Raw genomic sequence first — 19,873 nt, 5'->3', positions numbered from 1 at the left:
TGCGTGTGTAAAAGGAATGTCGAAGCAAGAGTTGGGTGGCGGGACAACGCAAAGAGTTTGTTTGAATTTATTTGCCGACTAAGCACATACGAGTATAGAGCAAGCATGTGCCTAATGGTCGTCCTCGCTGGAGCCAGTTAGCGTCTTGGTTATAGGCTTATCTACAACACAAACTCAAGAATGCAATATCTCGAAATCTTCTGGCAATTACACTTGATATATTTGCATTTCTTTATAAAACTAGCTATAAATGTAAGATGAGTATTTTTTAATTGGGCTTACTTTTTACAAATGAAGTGCTTATTATTGTATAATTGTGATTATAACATAAATATGTACCACACTACGTATACTTAATATTACATTCTAATTAACAAATTGAGTAGACTTCTCTACATAAGTTTCTATTGATGTCGATCTCTTTGAATAAGTTTTATGTAATTTTATTCCTTTCAACCCTATTTAGAGTATATGTGGAGAGACACTCCTCCCAGTTCATCCTTAATTTCCATGTAATAAAACGGAACTTTAATTGAGTCTTCTTTATCCAATAAAGAAATGCCGACAGCCTGTAGACCATTAATTACGACGCACCATCATAAAAAAAGGAGGGAAAACAAACGAACCCGCATTTCGAAGGACCTCTTCATTTGCAACCATCCCCCTCCCCACTAAACCTACCCCAACTGTCCCCAAATCATTTTTCCATCTCCGGAATCCGCTGTCGGCTAAAACCAACAAACCAATCTGCTGCTCACTGTTTTACACTGCTGGACGACTGCTCGGCAGTGAGCTGTGAGCTTACTCTGAACATCCGTTTTATGGTTTTGCACTTAGCCATTAACGAGTTTACTTTTTTAGTGCCAGTGCTGCCACCGTAACACCTCTCCTCCTCCATTCCCCCCTGTCACACCCACCAAGCATTCACTCGGTCACCACAACATTTCCCAGTTGGTTCGTTGCTCTCAATTAGAGTGTCACTTCCGCTTGAAATTTAGTGCGCTGGACAAATTTACCTATGTTGTTGAATGGCAATTGGGGAAACAGAACCAGAACCAGAACCAGCAGCTTTTACCCGGTTTTTCGTCCCCCCTCTTCTGGCAAACTGCACAAGATGCAGGCAGTCAGCATTTGGCTCTCAGTGGTTTCAACTGAGCGCTATTTCATTTCATGCCCGGAAATAATCACACTGAGAGCATGTGGCTAATGCGGTTGTATAGAAGGCAGGTGTTGGAATTACGCACTAAGTCCTGATGTTAAATGTTTGCTCATATCAAACATCATCAAAACTGTCAACTAATTTTAATTCGCAGAAAGTTGACGAATTATTATAGTTATGCTTTTAGTTTATCTCTTTAATATTAGCTCCACTTTTTGGTCTGATCCAAAAGCGAAAGTTTAGGATGCATTTCTTTTTTCAAGTTTCTCTTTTCTGTGGTTATCTGTGTCTTCTTCAGCACTGAATTGCCGGCAGCTTTATCTGATGGATTGGCGTCTTCATTGTCTTACTAAATGCAACATACCTGTCTCTCTTCATTTTCTTACCTTTCCTTTTCCCCTCACATCACCTTAGCTAACGGAAAGTACAAGCATTCAGACCAAATGGAAATAGGCAGAACATGAAGGCACACAGAACGTAACAACGAAAGCAGACTTTTCCCTCTGTTGTTGCCTCTGGTACTTTCGATTTTCCCTCCCGAGCCACCCACAATTGTTGACTGAGAGAATGAAAATTGCTGCTTCCGAGAAGCGCATTGTTTAAGAACATACAAAGCAGAAATTCGTACTCGTGTTTGGTGCCCATTGTGCTTGGCTTTTCTTAGACTTCTTCTTAGCCAGTTTCTTTACATTGAATACTCAGTAATTTCAGTCCAGTTTGCGTGTTTAAAAATGAAAGACACAGCACATTAGATCACATTATGCTCTCTCAAAATCATTATGTTGATGTTCTCATCAAATTCACATAATCAAACTGCACCAAATAAAGCATATACAATGTACAAGCGATGACCATGCGAAATCCCATTGCATTGTGCACATCAAACATGCCAAAATGATTGAATGTCAGCCGTCTGTGACTGGAGAACAAAGCGAAATCATTCAGCTGTGAAAAAACCATTTCAATTATGATTAGTCTTTTACTATTCGCAGCAACACAGTCACTTACATTTCGCTCCAGCTGCTTGTCCAGTTGAGGTATATCATTGAATAGCTTCAATATCGCGGCTGTTGAACGATTCGCGGAAACTGCCAAGTCACAGAGAGCAATGTTTAGCCAAAAGTCCGAGATATTTATCGACAATGCTTGCAGAAAGTTTAAGAACATATAGAAAGTAACCGCTTTTCTCAAGCTAACCACATAGACAAGTATGTAGAAAATGGAGATAACGTTGACTGTCAGCAGGGAGACAATGAACAGTGTTATTTGATAATCATAGACGCCAACTATTCGCCGATTAAGTTCCAACAGTCGCCTATACAGATCGAATAGCTTAGGGATCCTTGAGGATTTCGTAACTTGTCGATCGATTGTCAAGCGATTCACTAGTTGCAGCAACTCGCGATTGATTATCCAAATGGAGCGATAGACAAACATGACGCAGATGTGGAAGTGCGTTGTGACCATAAACACGCCCAATTGAATGACCATTATGCTCAGCACGCCAACAAGTAAGCCAATGTTATACCTGGGACTTAGACCAAATATAATCCAAATAATCGAAATGAGTTCCAGCATAGTGCAAACTCCCTTGTACACAATATAGTTATCGAAGTTGTAGCAATCACTCGTGTCGTACCGTCTAAAATGATTATCATGCAACTCGAGCAGCACGTTGAGTATTTTTCCCAGTTCGTCACTCATCCACCAGTTGCGAAAGTACATCACAAAGACGGTCAGCAGCAGCAGTCCATTATGCAGCACATTAATTTCTTCGGCCAATGGATTACGCGTGAAGAGCTCCTCTTTGGCCTGTGACTGTGTCGCTTCATAGTAGTGCATTGCCAGCCAGAGGAGCAGCACATTGAAGGCGATGCCATAGCCAACTAGCCAGCCGGAGCGTTTTATGCGTCTCGTCCTTGAGATGTAGACGAACGGAAATAGACCCAGCAGCCAGGAGCTGTAGAGTGTCGCCCACAGGTTGAGCTCAACAAATTTCCGGTACCAACTGCGATGAGCTCGAAGCATTGTGACTCAATGATTGAATATTCGCTAGAAATGCCGCATTCGTTTTGGCCTAATGAATGATGAACGATAAGCGATGAATCAATAATAGCCCATTGCATAATATGTATTATAAAAGTTTACTTCGTTTGAGGATGTGTTCTGTTCAGCTTTTAATTAACTTGATAATTCTAATGGCATTATTTAATCAATAATTCACAGACATGACTATGCCGGAAAGCAGTCAAACAAGTTGATAAACTGACCAAATGGAATAAGTAACAATAAAAGTACAAATAATTTAATAAAATACAACATCAACATCAACAAGAGAAAACTCATTAGTGCATTTCATTAGATGTCTTTTGCAATTCTTTAAGCTTGAGTACGACAACAAATTGCCCTCATTCTTTATCACACTCTCAGTGGTGCTATTTGCACATTCGTTGCCATCCTTTGCAGGACATTAAAAATTAGTTTTTCCTGTATGCTTGGCTTTGCAACTTGTGCAATTGCTGCTTCATTTACCATACGTTCGTTCGTCTGTCAGCTCGTCTGGTTTGTCATGATATGCGTTGAGCGCCATAAAGTATGCAACACTTGCTGCTGCTGTTGCTACACGCAAGTGCAACTCAAAGTTGCCACATAAACTTTTCTTTGGCTAGCAGCACTACTTTCTGTGCACCAACTAATAAGTTGTCCCCAGTTTCCCACATCTATGCAAGTGCATTTTTCACCTTTTATCATCATTTCCACTCACATTTTCCCCAAGTGCGGAAAAGTTTCTTCACACAGCTGCCGTGGAATTTTAAGTCTATGCCAGACGCGTAGTTTACGGCGTTGGCAATAAGAGGAGAATATCAAGAATTAGGTGTGAAAACTCTCTTAAAAATGATCGCCCATTTTAAGAATAAAATGTTGAAGTAAGTGCCAGAAATACTATAAATTATATAGTCAAATGAATCGTATTTTTCGTTTTTAACCATAAACGTTTTAGCCAGTTTTTAGCAACGACACAACTGTCAGTTAGTCAGTCAGTCAGCGTTGATGCGCCAATTCCATTTGAAGCATTTCAGTGAACAGTTTTCCGGTTACAAGGCTGAAAAGTGCGGAGCAACCTCGTTGCCTCGCTGCCATGGTTAAAAATGCCCCAATCAACTGCATCACCATGGCCCAGACTCTGAAATGCGGGCACATAATGAAAGTGCTGACAATGTGCTTTGTGCCGCATTTCGGGGCAGCAGCAGCAGCATCAACAGCAACCAGAATGTGAACGTTAACGACGGCAACCTGCAATCAGAGTCCACCTTTTACGCGATCCAATTTTGGCAGTTGCCACAACTCTCAGCTGCTGTTTAGGCGCAAAAGGCGGAACCAAGCAGAACAGAAGCCCGCATTCATGGAATTTAAATCCCCCGAAAACCAGGCGAACTCTACAAGCTATCACAGAAGGGCGGGAATTGGATGGGATTTTGCAAAACAAGCGAGCAGAAAATTAAAACATCATTAAATTTTCAACAACGAAATTCGCGTAGTTTAAATTATAGTTTCGTTTTAGAAACTAACACCAAATCGAATTCTCTGATGTCATGACGATCATAGAATTTAACATCCATTTTATTGGCACTGCAGTGTAACAGCAGAAATCAGTGTCATTGTCGTCGTTGGCAACGATTGACCCAGAAAGCGTCACCCTCACAATAACAGTCGCAAATAAAATAAATTGAGAAATCAATAACAAGACAATATTTGCGGGGCCAAGTGGATATTGAGGTATTGGCGGACGATTGGAAGGGAGGGCGGATTGTCTGTGTTGTGTTGCTGCACCATGACATCAACAGCTGCTGTAGTTACACGTATTTGTTGCCTGGCAACATGTTGCAAGGCCCGTTGTTGGCAACATTTACAACGCTCTCGGGCTTACAATGCTCTCAGATAAACGGTGTAAAAAGCTTCTCTCAATTGTTTGTGTTTCCAGATTTGCCATAAATTCGTCTTGGGATGCGGCAGTCGCATTCAGAATCAATTTGAGGGAGGTCATCTGTTTGCCACGGTGTCAGGTTTCAGGTTTCAGGGATTCAGGGTCTCGAAGACACCCATTAAATTGAAATGCGAATGTAAACAATTCGTTCTGCGCTTTTGTTTTTGTTTACTTCAATAATAAAATTGTTTGCATTACCCAAATTACATAAAGCAAAAAAAATAGCAATCAGAATTGCGCAACAGCACCAAAAATAAAGCGAATTGAGTCAATAATCAATCACTAATTCAATAAGATACTTGGTTAGATTTGTGCCTCAATAGCAAACTGATTTATCATCTCATTTCAATGGGGTTTCCTTTAATCTCTTAATTTTATAAATCGTAGTAGAACAAAGATATACTAGAGAGGCGGATTGGTTGAATACATTAAATAAGGATATATTGATTGGTTACTATTATAATCAAAGAACTCTTATAGCAAAACCAACTAAATGTTTAAAGTTCATTCTTCAATCCTCCCTTTCTACTTGATAAAGAAAGAACCCGAGCAAATTATAGCAATATGCAGTCTCAAAGCTACAAAGCAGCAATGTAGAAAACAACTTTGTAGTCAGAACAACTTTGTGTGGCTGAGAGAAACCCAGCAGAAGACATCCTCTTAGTGCATTCCTCTTTGCACCTGCTTCAAAGTGTTGCACAGGTTATCACAGAATAATAATACCCGCAGTCAATGCGCTTGTAAAGCAAGCAAGCAGCTGTGGAACAGAATATATTTTCTATTTCCTCAACACTTTTGGCCTGAGTAAGTGCTTTGAGTGTTTTCACGTTGCTTTTCACTCGCACTTTGCAAGAACGAGAGCGCGATGAATACTTGTGTAATTATAAAATGTAAGCAAAGTGAATGCAAATATTTATGCGGAGCACAAAAAAGAAAATGGGTTTGTTAGTGTGATTTACTTAGCATAGGCGACCTTTCAATGAGGTGCTAATTGAGTGGAGCAACTATGGTAACTATGAAAAGCAAAGATTTTTCTTTACTTTGACACGCACATACTTTAATATTAACACAAGAGACAGGCGACATAACATAGAAGACTCAGGCAGCAGGCAGCAGGCAGCAGGCAGTGATTGCGCTGCCATATCCTGGCGAAACGCACTCCAGATTTTCAGCTAGGAATCTCAACTTACGTGGAAGCCGAAAGGGTTTGTCTCACACCTGCCAACGGTTTGCCACTTCACCCCCAACCTTAGCCCCTCATCCGCAGACAAGCGACGACGCGCTGTAATTGCCGAGCATGTTGAGAGCTTGGATTACAGGCACAGAGAGAGAGAGTGTGAGAGAGAGAGAGCAGAAGAGGAGACAGTGGGCTGCATTGTTGTTCGACTCGTTTTGTGGGTAGTAAGTGGGCTTTAAGTGCGTTCGGCGGCGAAACAGATTCAGTTGTAAAAATAAAACTCAACAAAAGGAAGCCAAAATTAAAGCAAGCTTGCTTCCCACACACACATATACATGAACACACACAGCGAGATAAACTCGCGCACACACTCACAAAAAGAAATGCCCCAAAGGACGAGGGAGAATGTGTGTATGAGAGTGTGTGTGTGTGTATGGAAAATGAGGAAACTTGAATTAAGTTATGAGGCAGAGGCTGAAATAAATTTGAAAGAATAAAAATGTAAATAATGCGGAACGTATCCGCCATAAACCACATTTGTCTGCGATGAATGAATCTTTATATGCACGACGATGTGTGTGTGTGTGGGCGTGTGTGCGTGTCTTTATTAACGCATGTGTGCGAGAGTATGCGTGTACTTATATCTCACATTTAATGCGCGCTGTTCTTTTTCTCGTTGTATTTCTGGCCATTTACACGGCACTTGAACATTTCGAGGCGACAGAGCGGCATCTTCAAATTCGCTACTTTTGTTGTTGTTGTTGAGCGAAAAATACTCCCTCGCGCTTATTTAACATAATTCTCGTAGCCGAAAACTGTATAGAATGGTAAATGTGTTTTTCTTTTTCTTCGACCAAAAAGTTTTCTCATCATTTCGAGTAATTGTGCGGTGAAAGTTTTCCAAAAATTTGTCTGCGGTTTCTTTGGCCGCCGGAATTATGTTTCTACCTCCAACGCTTCCTCCTCCTCTAACGGTTTCAACTTATGAAACTAGCGAAATTTACCCGTAGGCCAAAAGTTAATACGTTGACAATCTGCCAAGGTGAACTCCGAGACCAGTCTAGGACCACCATTCCTCGAAGTCCTGCTGCAGTCTTTAATCACCGTCTGCTGCCGCTGCTATTGCTGCTGTTGCTGCGGTTGCTTTACAAATTTGAATTTTAGTTTTTAATAAGCTTAAGTGTTTCAATTTCTTGTGTCGGGGCAGCACCACAAAACTTTCAAAATTAACCCAAGTATATTTGCAACGACTCGACAAAACGGAATGCTGATCAAGTAAGCCGGCTGGCACAGAAAATACAGCAGCAGGCAGGCAGGCAGTATTTTCATGCATACTTAAGCAGGTGTAATGAATGGAAAATACGCTTCGTTTAGCTGCTAAATGGAAGCATGACAAAAGACTTAGAGGTAAGCACGATGATGATGGCACAACAGAAGCATAAAACATAAATAAAACTACTTATGGAAATGGAGCTTACCGTGTATCCCACAAGTCGAGCATGCTAGCCTGTCTTCCCTTTGAGCCTAGGCGGCTTACGAGAGCCATATTACTTGTACTGATATATTTTTGGCCACAAGCCAAAACAAACAGCATTTATAATTTGCTTGCCCAGAAATGAATTAAATTGGCAAAGCTCACCATGCATATGACTTTCGTTGCTATTATATAAAATGCTTATATGTTGTGTTGTGTGTACTCTCAGCTTCTTTTGCATCTTTTAGAGTAAAATCTAGACTTGTTTTCCAAGTTGAAATGCGGTATAAATGTCAACGTACCATTTCCATTCCAAGTTGCCAATATTAATGTCTGGCTTGGCCTTCTACATCCTATTGCCAGCCAAAAAAAGTGCCTACAGCCTTCACTTATGCAAAAATTTCGTAGTTTCAGTTTTTGTGTTTTATTTTTCGTATTTTTTTTTCTCCTGTCTTTTTTTTGTTTTGTGTTGGCTCGCCGCGTTTGCCAAAAAATGTTTTACGGGCCATCGGCAATACAGCGACTGCTACGTGAGCAACAGCAGCCAAATACAAGCAGACAACAATTGAATTCGTCGATATGTAACAGCCGTGAATACTCTAACCCAAGCGCAGAGTCTGTCTGTTCAATGCTGCATTGAGGGTATTTATTTTGTTTCTAGCAAATTAAACGACAAACATGCAATGCCCCAATAAAAAGTATGTGTGCTCTTGGCATATTGACAGTACATGCGCATGCAAGTATCTGAAGCGAAACAAGATATTCCCTTGGCGAATTAGACCAACAACATAACCCAAAGGGGCTCCTCCACAAATACAGACACACACTGCATGTGTCTGCCAATCGTTGTAAAAGGAGAGGAGACAGCCTAGGAGCAGGCACGAAGAACGAAAGCAGACGCATTGGAGCACGTACGTTGCTCCACTCGATGATGATAATAATGATCAGGATGAGGATGCTGATGTGGTTAAGGTCGTCAGAGGTATGTGCACAGGATTCATTAGTATTTTGAATTGAGCTCAATTGAGCAAGCCAAATGTTTTATTTCATTTCATTCTCTCACATGCTGCACAGTCGCGTAATTAAAAATAGTTCTTTATGTGGTTTTCATTTAAATAGTTTACGAAAAGCAATACTTAAAGAGTTCAACTCTTTATCGACTCCTTCGCTGCCCTATAAATTTGAGCTTGATCACGTATAAATCGTTGGACAAAGCCCAAAAAACTGTCGATGCCAATGCGATTAGTCAAATGCTCTGTGTGCGATAATTTAAGATCCGAGCAGAGTGCTTTGCACATCTTGTCCAGTTTCGTTGGCAAGTTTAGTTTTATGGCAGCTGCCTATGGGGAGCAAACACTCTTTCTACCCTCTTTTTACCAGCCAGCCAACAAGATAGGTAAATTTGTGCAGCACACTAAATTTCAAGCGGAAGTGACACTCTAATTGAGAGCAACGAGCCAACTGGGAAATACTGTGGTAAACATGCACCAGACAGGACAACCAGGAGCAGGCAACAGGGAAAAAAAGAAAGTAAACTCGTTAATTGCTAAGTGCAAAACCATAAAATGTTAGCTGAAAGGGGATTACTGAGAGCGAAGTTTCACTTGAAGTTGCGTTGTAAACTTAATTTACAGGGTATTCCTCAATGGGGTAAAGACTCCACTCATAGCTTGTTCAATTTTACGATTGTCATTTGCTCCGTTTTACGACTCGTTTTTAACGTCGCTGCTGTCCCAAAAGTTACTTTAAAATTTATGTCAAGTTGTAAAGGAAAAGCGAACCAATGCTCTTCCAATATTTTCCCCCCAACCAAACACTCGCCATATGGAACTAGCTTTGAAATGTAGATTTTATAGTAGAGGCGTTGCCTAATAAATTGCAGTCAATTTTCAAATGAACTGCACAACAATTCGAGCTGATAAAGTGCCAAATTAATTACACAAAACGAATATAAAGCGGGCATAATTTAGTGAAGACAGACAGACAGTTTGATTAAGGTTTCAAGTTGAGGCAGAGATGCTTACCTCTGAATGGAATTCGCTCTGTGCTCGGCAAACTCATTTCAGTCTAGGCATATTTATATTCAGCAGTGTAATCTGCACTCTTAGTTGCTATTACACATACTATTTGCAGACATCATTTCCCAAACTGCTAATGTTTGTTGAGTTTGGTCAGCTTAGCAGCATATTCTTGCTCTCTGCCTCTTTCTCTGCCTCTCTAGCCAATTTCCTGCTAATTCCCATTGCCGTGATTTGCAAACACTTTAAATATGCGAGTGAGTGCAGTTATTGACAGCCAGAGTTAGCATACAGTATGAGTATGAGTGTGAGTGTGAGTGTGAGTACTCGCCACACACATGCGCTCACATAGGTCCAGTTGCGGTTCATGCGGTTTGCTGGCAAATTATTCACCAGCCGCTTTTGTAGGCCGAGTCTCGTAACCAGTCAAGGATGAAGCGAGAGAGAGAGAGAGAGAGAGCGCCCGCCAGGACTATGAGGACTCTGGTTAGCATGGACAGAACGAGGCCACCACTGCAGTAGCAGTAGCAGTAGCAACAGCAACATTGCATTAATATTCATAACCATTTCAATATTTGCATTCCTGCATCATTTTTATACCCACAAAGTGCATACATAAAAACGAAATATTATTTGTAACGTATTCGCAAAGCGGGTCAAGATTTAAAAGCATAAAATGCAAACAAACATAAAATTAACTTTTTCCCCATTTAGACACTTGCGTTAAATTTCATTTCATTTCACTTTAAATACAATTCTGACTTCTCGCTCTTCTCCTGCCTCTTGCATAATTCAAATGTAAGTAAATGTAATGTAAATTGTAGTCGTGTACATCTTGGCTTCCTTCTCTCCCTCACATTTTACTTCTTGCTCTTGCTTCGCTTGTGTTTTTATTTTTTTGTTCCTTTATTTTTCAATCAGGTCAAGTAAAACGCTTAAGAAGTTTGCCAGCTCGCACAAACATCAGAGAAACTCAAAAAGAACATTGTGCACAACATGAAAGAAAGCTGGACAAACTTTAAGCAGATTTCCTTAGCAGCTGCTTTCAAGTTGCCTCTACAACTTGCATACAATTTAAGCAAAAGTTATTCAATAATCAACTTTATATGAGAAATCTCCTTATATATTGGAATAACCCCTCGTTGTGATAGAAAATGAGTTGTGCATCAACAAAACTAAATACAAATCACTTTTATCATGTACATTATTAAAAAGACTTTCTTGTAATTTAAATAAATTATTAATTATATGATATATATTTTAATAATCAATCTGACTTACTTCCTGCTCAATTTTTGAGGCTTATTGCAAGTGAATGAAATCGATATTTATTCATATATTGTTCATTACATGAATTAAATCATTGTTGATAAGCCGCTTTCGTCGATACTACAAACAATAATAAGAAAAAAAAATCAGCCATCTTATAATCCCATCAGCTTCCAATTGAATATCCAAACAGCATCGCATCCCTTTTTACTCCACACAGCTTTTTATATTATTAGTACAACCAAAGGGGGTTGAAGCTGGTCTCCCTAGTCCCCAATCGCCAATCTCCCAATCTCCCAATAAATAACATAATCCATGCAATGTAATAAAAATGAAAGAAAAGAAAATAACTCGCGCATTTTGTTGGCAAGTGCATTTTGTGCTCTACTTGGCAGCATTTCCGTTTCGATTTGCATTCGGATTCAGACTCAGATTCACGTTCACACTCACATTCACATTCACATTCGCAGATGCATTCCCAATCCCAATTTACAATTCGCATTTTGCATTTCGGTTTTTCATTTCGATTATTCAGTTCGCATATTTGCACAAATAAGCCCAATGTAACGAGTGTTACGAAGGCTTGTCTTTGCTTTTGCCAGTTTACCCAGACTGACATTTTTATTTCCCACATTTATATTCAAATTCATTGAGGAGCAATAAATAAATACGCCGCATAAATCATTTTAACACAAAGTTTCTCCCATCGCTGACGCAAAAGCAAACGCAAAAGCATTCCAGCTTTGCCGGAAATTTTGCAGCTAGCTATCGTATCTCTCTCTGACCCACAGCATCCACTTAACACTTTTGCAACTCGCCAGAAATTCGCAAAAAAAAAACATAAAAGCAACGGAAAAAAACAGAGCATGAAAGAAGATAGCTAAAGACACCTTGGGGAGGAATTAAGACAATTGTCGTTTGCAGCATCTGCCATAAAACCATGAAATGGGTTGAAAAACAAACTGCTAATTGGCCGGATCAAGTTTAAAGTTTCTTTCAATGGAGAGTCAATGCATAAAGCACATTTCGAGTCTAAAAAGACTGAGTAGAAATTCACCCCGAGGTGGTAATTAGTCAGTCCAAGGTTACTTCATACATTTGTTAGAGTATCCGCCAGTTGCACACACTTGACTAGACTCGACTCAGTCGCTGTTTTCCCTGAAGAGAACGAAAGCTGCTTTAATCCTAAAAAACGTTCCCGCTGGCGAGTGGGTTAAAAGTAGGAGCAAACTACAAGCTGCATAAGCAGCTTATGCCATTAGTTTTGAATCAGGCTGAAAAACGTTGAGTTGGAAGCAGTAAAATGGAGTTAAGTAGTCCAGGGTTGAGTTATTTTTTTTTTTTATGGCATCCATAGAACTTTACTACAGTTATGTACATTAGAATGCGCAAACATTTCGCCATTTCATAATTTATGAGGATGAGCATTAATTGCGAAAAGTGCTTGAGTAATTGTGATGATCAAAGAGGAGAGCACACATAATAACCAAATGCAACACGAATCTCATTCTCTTGCGCTCTGTCGACAATTAGTATAAATTGATTTATGAAGCATCTAAAAAAATAAAAATGAAGCTTAAACAAATGTTGGACATTAATCCATCATCCATCCAACGGCTCTCTTACCAAAGTGTGAAAACAAATTGAGTGCAAGCAATTTGGCATATTGCTCATACGCCACGTGTGCGAGTGTATGTGAGTGAGGGTGCCCTTGCGCTTGCTTGCCGTCTCATTAGCGTTTGTTTCTCGCTGCGGCACTTAATTTAAATAAATGAACAGGCAGCTTTTTAGCGGTGAGCAGCACCTCCAGCTAACCTCATGCTATTCCAGCAGCCAGCATTCAAACAGCCTTCAGATTACCTCACCTCTATCCTGCTTTATCTGACACTCAAAAGCCGTCAATTTTAATTAACTTAATTGAGAGCATTGTGGAAATTTCAACACAGAGAGAGAGAGTGAGGTTGCAACAAGTTATTATTATTTTACCCTTAGCTACATAACTAATAAGGGATGACTTTACATTAATTAAAGTACGAATGTATTTAGGCAGTCGACTGCCACTGCCAAAGCTGGCTGAAACTTTAATAACAAACTCGCCGCAAGTGCAAAGTGAAACCGCCCTACGTTACAACATGTTGACCAAGTCCTTTGTCAGAGTTATGAACGATTCTAATAAGTAGATATATCTGTGTGTTTGTGGTTCGTTGTCTGTGTATGTATGTGTGTGGGTGTGTGTGTGTGTGTGTGTGCGTAATTTGGTTCAAAAGTTCGCCTGTCTGTGGTTTAGTCTGTCGCTCAAAATTAGTTTCTTTTTTATAATTAACTTGGGGGAGGGAACTTGGATGGATGCAAAGCAAAAGATAAACCAAATGTTTGGTTGATTCTCTGTGTGCTCATTTTGGGTCTACGTGGTTGCCCACACCCTCCGCCCTCCGCCCTCGATTGCCCTTTGCTCTTTGCCCCCCGAGTTGAGTCGAGCAACAATGGCAGACAATGTTCGCAGTTAAAGTAACAATATGGAACAAAGCCAGGCAAACAATTGTCGACATGACGACCGAAAGTCAAAGCCAAAGCCAAAGCAAACGTATTATGGTTGACAACAAATGGAGATTTAACTGGTAATTTAACACAAACAGTGTGATATTATTATCTATGTATTCCAAATATAGCAATGTTTTGAATAAGAGAAGATTGTGCTCAAATTATTAATGCATTATCTATTTTACGAATAAGTGTTTCAAAGTGTTTAGATTTCCTATTAGCATATTTAATGTATAAACCAAACATGCAACTGCATAAGCGAAGGAAATTATACTATAATTACAAATGCATATTTCAATTTTCAAATTTGGATTTTAAAAGTATGAAATTTAATTTACTCGTTAAACTAAACGTTTGTAGGATATAATACATAAATTGTTCAAATTCTCCAAACATTAATTGCTGCTTTGAACACAAAAATTATACAACATATTGTTTATTAGTTAAACATCCTTTTGTGAAATACAAATTTGTATTTTGATAAGTATTGTGGTTTTGTGTATGTGTGGAACATAAATTACTAAACGAGCCAAATATGCTAGGTGTATGCAATTTTTGACATAGAAATATATCGACTGGCATCCATTTGTATAATAATTAAGTTCAATTTATGAGCAATTGCCTGTCATGTGGCATTCATTTTAATGTTTTACGTGCCACATACGAGTACGAGTTTGCCGCAAATTGAACGGAACGACTCATTAAATGCAGAGCAGAGCAAAGTAAATACTACAGTCATTGCCATAACTGCTTGGGTTGGTCGACGGTCGTTCGTTTTGGTAGTTGGCAGTTTGGTAGTTGCGAGTAGAGTCTGGCAGATTGGGAGATTGGAGGTCTCGACGAACGTGCCTAATTGCCTGAGTTGGGCCTGAACTTGGTCTAGACTCGCCTGGCTGGTTTGCCTGGTAGTTGGCTGTTTGTCGTTGTTGACCTAAACAAATGCGTTTTGCGCTTCATGCGACACAAACAATTAGTTTTTCAATTTGAGCTAAAATTTTTGGCAAATAATGAAATCACAACCTCACCAGAATTTCCATCGTTTTTTTTTGGAATCTCAACTATCCAATTATCATGACAGCAAGAATCGCGTTGCACGCTGCAATTTTATCTTTTGACAAACTTTGCGCAAGTTTCTGCCACAAATTTATTCTTCTTGACTATTTTTCTTGCCACTTGCCACGCTCTCGCCAAAGTTAATTTAATTAGTTTTCATTTATCCAAAGTACACGCTTCATTACATAATTTAACAATTCATTGCATTTCGACAGTCCTCGAGGACGCGTTTGCGGACTCTCGTCGCGGTAATTGAAAAGCACGACACGTCGACGAAATCCTTCTCCTTTACCTAACTGATGTAACGTTGTCCTTTTCATTCTCTATATTCCCTCGTTTCTCCTCTCTCTCTCTCTGGCGCATTTGCTCATCTGCTCGCTTTGTTATTACCGCCGCCAGACAATTGCTAATGGTCGCTGTAATTATCATTAAATGCCTGAATTAAGCTTTAGATTGCTTTCCTTTATCAAAATAGGAAAAGCGTGCCCTTTTTGCTGCATGACGATAAAAATGTAACCGACTCTGCGCTCTGGCAAACAGATGCCAGCGATTTAAGTGCATCCATTTAACACTACTTGATTTCTTGCTAGTTCTCAATTCTCAGTTCATACTACTTAATTCTCAATGCTCTGCTCTGTGGTCAGCTTAACAGTAATTCACTTTAGCTGCCTTTACTTAAGTTGATCAAATCCCGTTGGGATTGAAGTTTCACTGCAATTGATGCCTGCATTTGGTATTCTCTTCAGATCTTTACAAATTTATTTACACCTGTGATAAGCAAACATTATCATATTCAATTATTTTAAACTCTATTTGAAACACATATTTTATACAAATTTGACAGTAATACTTATCAATAATGAAGACAGTATCTTTTTGTCAGGGAAAACTTTTTTGGTGTTTTGCCAACTTGTTTGTTATTGTCGCAGGTTATCGACGCTTCGCTATTCTAAATAAATGAAAACAAAAAACAAGCAAATTATTTTCGAAACTCGAGCTTATAAGCCATCAGATCCAAACTTAAGTTAAGCTAAAGAATACCCAGAGAATTTTATTATGTAAACAAAGCGAAGACCAATTTGCTGATGTTCTTTCCGAGCCATTTGCGAACGTAGCATAAAAGCAATAAATCAAATATATATATTGGTCCACGCTTTGTTGTCTGACGTGAAAGACAACGACTACGAACAGGCACAACGTGGAAATTGCCGAAAAACTTTGGTTAGTAAGCAAACAGCTAAGTGGTCGAGTGGCCAGAGAAGAGGAGGACGGGCAGAACGATACACAAAGTGGGGGGGATAAGTGCGGATTTTTATTCACAGGATAATAAAAATCAATTTACGCACTTGCGCCAAAAAAAAGAGAAGAAAACAATAACAACAAAAACAAACAGAATACCTTGTATTGCCATTGTTGTTGTCGATTTGGCTTTGTCTTCGCAATAATCGAACATAATGGAGCCCCTTCAGGGCAGCCTGAAAGCAGCACTCGACTGTCATTGACAGCGGCCTGTGAGGCCTGTACAGTAAGCACTTTGTGCAGAGAATGCAGAGAGGTTTTATGGCTGCGTAAGATTTATATATTTTCGCCACAGAATCTTTATTAGTTTTGCCTTAAAGTTCGCCATCGAAGTGCTTATTTTGCGGCTAATAATCATAATTTATGCCTTAATTGTGCTCGTAACTTGTTTTGCTTGCAGCAATTGAAATTGCAGTCAGCAAGAAAAACTGTTGAAATTAAAGTATAAACTGTGCAATTTTTTGCCATTTTATAGTTTGGTATTATTATTCCATGCTGCCCAGCAATCCTGACTCTTAGTTGCAAATTCCGTACTTCCGATGCATATAGTTTTGTTAAACAACCCAGAAAGCAGAAATGCCTTCAATTGTTCGCTTTCATTATGCATGCTCTCTCTCTTCCTACCTCTCTTTTCCCTTTTGACTCCCTTTCTTTTATGCACTCTCTCTCTCTCTCTCTCTCTCTCTCTCTCTCTCTCTCTCTCTCTCTCTCTCTCTCTCTCTCTCTCTCTCTGACTCACTCTGTCTCCTTTTGTAGCTTAGCCTCATTTGGCGGACTTATTCTTTGACTGCAGCTTATTTCCCTTGCGCCCGAAGGGTTTGTGTATGTTCTACTTGAATGCAACAACGTTGAAAATGGAGATGGCGACGACGATGGCTATGGCGATGGCTGCGTGGCCATGTTCCTATTCGTAGTTTTAAATCCCCACTTGAAATAGGGACAACAAGCTATTCACTGTGCACCCATTATATTCGAAGTTCTTTCATCCTTTGCACTTACCTTAAAAGACTCGGACTCGGGCTCATCTGCTGTTTATATATCAACTATGTTAAAAGTCGACTTTGTATGCAACAGCAACAGCTGAGAGCTGCAGCATGAAAGCGTTTCTTTGCTAGTATAAATTGACTTTCAATAGCCCCAATCTCCATCAAACTAATTGGCATGCTTTACTTTCATTTAGCTTTTGCTGTTTTTGTATAGAATACACATGGTTTCCACAACTTTTAATTTATATCGATGTGCTCAAAATAAGCGCATTAAGGGAAGTAAAGATAATCTTCATTTTTTCTGCTAATTGGAAACGAAAGAAAAATCAATCTTACACTTCTCCCGTTGCACTTATTCACCTGACAATGAACGCAATAAGAAACAATTGAACGGAACAACAATAAAAATTGAATTTAAAGCGCATACTCTTTATCGTGCATTATTGTTTTTCTGCTGGGTTCGAAGCAAAGTTGAAAAATGTGCGAAATTCAATCAAAGGGAAAGGTGAAGAGGGGGAAATTAGTTTTGATGCAGTCAAGTAAATGGCAAATTTCGTACGAAAATTGAAAATTTATTGGCCAAAGAAAAGTCGTTAGGAGTTTTCCATTACAGAGCCTGTACTTGGCAGCTGTTTGTAGGTGTAGGTGTAGGTGTAGCTGCTACCCAGCCTGCGACACTGGGGTGTGGGGTTTGCTGTCTGCTCTCTGTCACCTCCCACTCGCCCTCTCCCTTTGCTGGCAACCTTTTTTTGAGACATTAAAAATTAGTTTTCTGTTTACTTGCTGATTTCAGTATACTTCTAGCGACTTTGAGGGTACCAACAACAAAAAAAATATATATATACGTATATAAAAACAACCTCAGTCGATAAGTCAGCTTACCACGTGAAAAATGCAACACATGCAGCTGAAAGTTGCCGCAAAAAGTTTTCTTTTGGGTTGCCTTGGCAAGCCATAATAAGTTTCCATCTTACTTAGTCTCGATAACTTTGTGTTTTTACTCTGTTTACTCCCTCAATAGAGCCACCTTAAGAAAGTTTTGTGTATTCAAAATATGTTATTGCTCCGCATTGATTTCTGCTTGATTTTACCCTCGCTGTCGCTAAATGTGAATTAAATGCTTCTAAAATACTTTGCAGCTAATAAAAAAAAACATCAAGAGGGAAATGTGGCAAGAAATTTATGCGTTGTGAATGCTCGTAAATATTCAATGTCGACGAGATAAAAATCAACTGCGAACTCCTAAGGACAAAATAGAAATGCGCGCATATAAATGTATTGTTGTTACGTGCCGGAAAACTTTTATTCCATTGAAAAAGTTGCTGATCTATTTGGAAAGTGATAAAATTGCAGAATAGATGAAGACAATAAATCGACTGTTGCGTTCGTTGTATATACGAGCATATCTAATTGAATGTTAAGTTCATTTTGGCAGCAAAATTAATCAATCAACATTGCATTTCAGCAGACTCGTTATCTAATTCGAAAATTTCATTATATTCGCATAATAAACACAAAAGTCATTCAAGGAGAATAGACAACGCAGTGCAGACAAAACGTACAGCTGCTGGCGCCATCTATCGTTCGTTGGCTTGGCACGTGATTAATTGAGTGTGTGCAAAATGCTTGTTGGGGTATATCGAAGCAGTCTCTCTTGAAACTTAGTCGAAGCTAACCATGAAAGCTATGAGACCCTTGCATAGCCAATTGCCAACTACAGGGTATAAGGTCGTTTTATAAAAAAGAAAAGCGTAAATAAATTAAATTTAATTGCCTGCAGCTAGCAGAGCAATAGAAGGAACGACAATGCCCGATAAACAATGGGAGAGACTGTGCTCGGGTCAGCACTAAAAATTCACATAAACGAGGGTAGAATTGTTATTTCAAAAATAAACTTAAGCATTACGAACCAAAAAAAAAAGAGCAAGAAAAGAAAATGTGAAAATTAAGGCTGTTTGAGTTATTAAAAACGCTTGCATTTGACATAAAGCAAAATCACAGAGACTTTTTGTTTGCAATTCCTAGAGCACGTTGAGCCTTTGCAGTCCTCATCAGCAGGAGCAGCACAGGCATTCATTCCTTCACACCCGCCTTAATTGTTTGTAGTTGGCAGGTTTTGGGACATGGACAAGAACACGCCAAGCGAAAGGAAGGGAAGGGAATGACAAGAGGCATGTGTGTGTCCTGAAAATATGTGAACAATTAACTTTTGCTTTTGCTGCTAGCCGCAAGCGGAAATTTGTAAGGCTTTTTTCTGTGTTATTGTTGCTGTTGTTGTTGTTGTTGTGGAGAGCATTTCATTTAAAATGGAATTCATTATGCAACTCTTTATAGCCGAGTGAGCAACAAAAGGGTCCAGCATGCAAATTACTCATTATGTTTTTCTAAATAAGCAAAACTACTTTACATTCACAATTCCACAATGAATCATCATAATGTGGGGGTTAGTTGGGGTCAGGTTTAGCAGGCTGTGAACACATTAAAACGAATCAAAATAATTGAGAATGGACAAAGATATAAACTATCAAGATATACATAGATTATTTAGATAGATACTTGCACAATATATCAATCTCTATAAAGTGTGCTATCAATGTCTTAGCATGCCATGAAAGCGTAATGCAGTTAGGTTTGTCTGCTGTCAATTCACTAGATATTCTATCTGTATTTGACTATTCGAGCGTGTTGACATCAAGTCCATAAAAATATCTACCATAATTGCAGTCGAGTCAGCAAATATTGACTTCCTCTTCCCCTCATGTCAAGTCAGTGGTGTGTCAGTTGAGTTGAGTTGAGTTTCTGTCTCCCATTCACTTTTCTTATGTCGAGAACTTGTTTTTCTTATATGTACCCAAGTATGTGTGTATGTGTGTGTGTGTGGTGCACAGCCACAGTCAGAGCACCACTTTCAT

At 39.3% G+C, this 19,873-nt stretch overlaps 1 protein-coding gene across 1 annotated transcript; it reads right to left on the bottom strand.

The window, feature by feature from the left end:
• Positions 1-1,936: 1,936 nt before the first annotated feature.
• Positions 1,937-3,187, bottom strand: LOC132787010 (gustatory receptor for bitter taste 22e-like). Its single transcript, XM_060793847.1, has 2 exons — positions 2,168-3,187; positions 1,937-2,104 (listed from the first exon to the last, which is right to left on the bottom strand). Exons 1-2 carry the CDS (start codon positions 3,185-3,187, stop codon positions 1,937-1,939), a joined length of 1,188 nt encoding a protein of 395 aa, XP_060649830.1.
• Between the last annotated feature and the right edge of the window lie 16,686 nt (positions 3,188-19,873).

Source organism: Drosophila nasuta, chromosome 2L (genome assembly GCF_023558535.2).
Source record: "Drosophila nasuta strain 15112-1781.00 chromosome 2L, ASM2355853v1, whole genome shotgun sequence".
Lineage (NCBI taxonomy): Eukaryota > Metazoa > Arthropoda > Insecta > Diptera > Drosophilidae > Drosophila > Drosophila nasuta.
The sequence above is the reverse complement of the archived record's forward strand: the minus strand, read 5'-3'. Positions and strand labels throughout refer to the sequence as shown.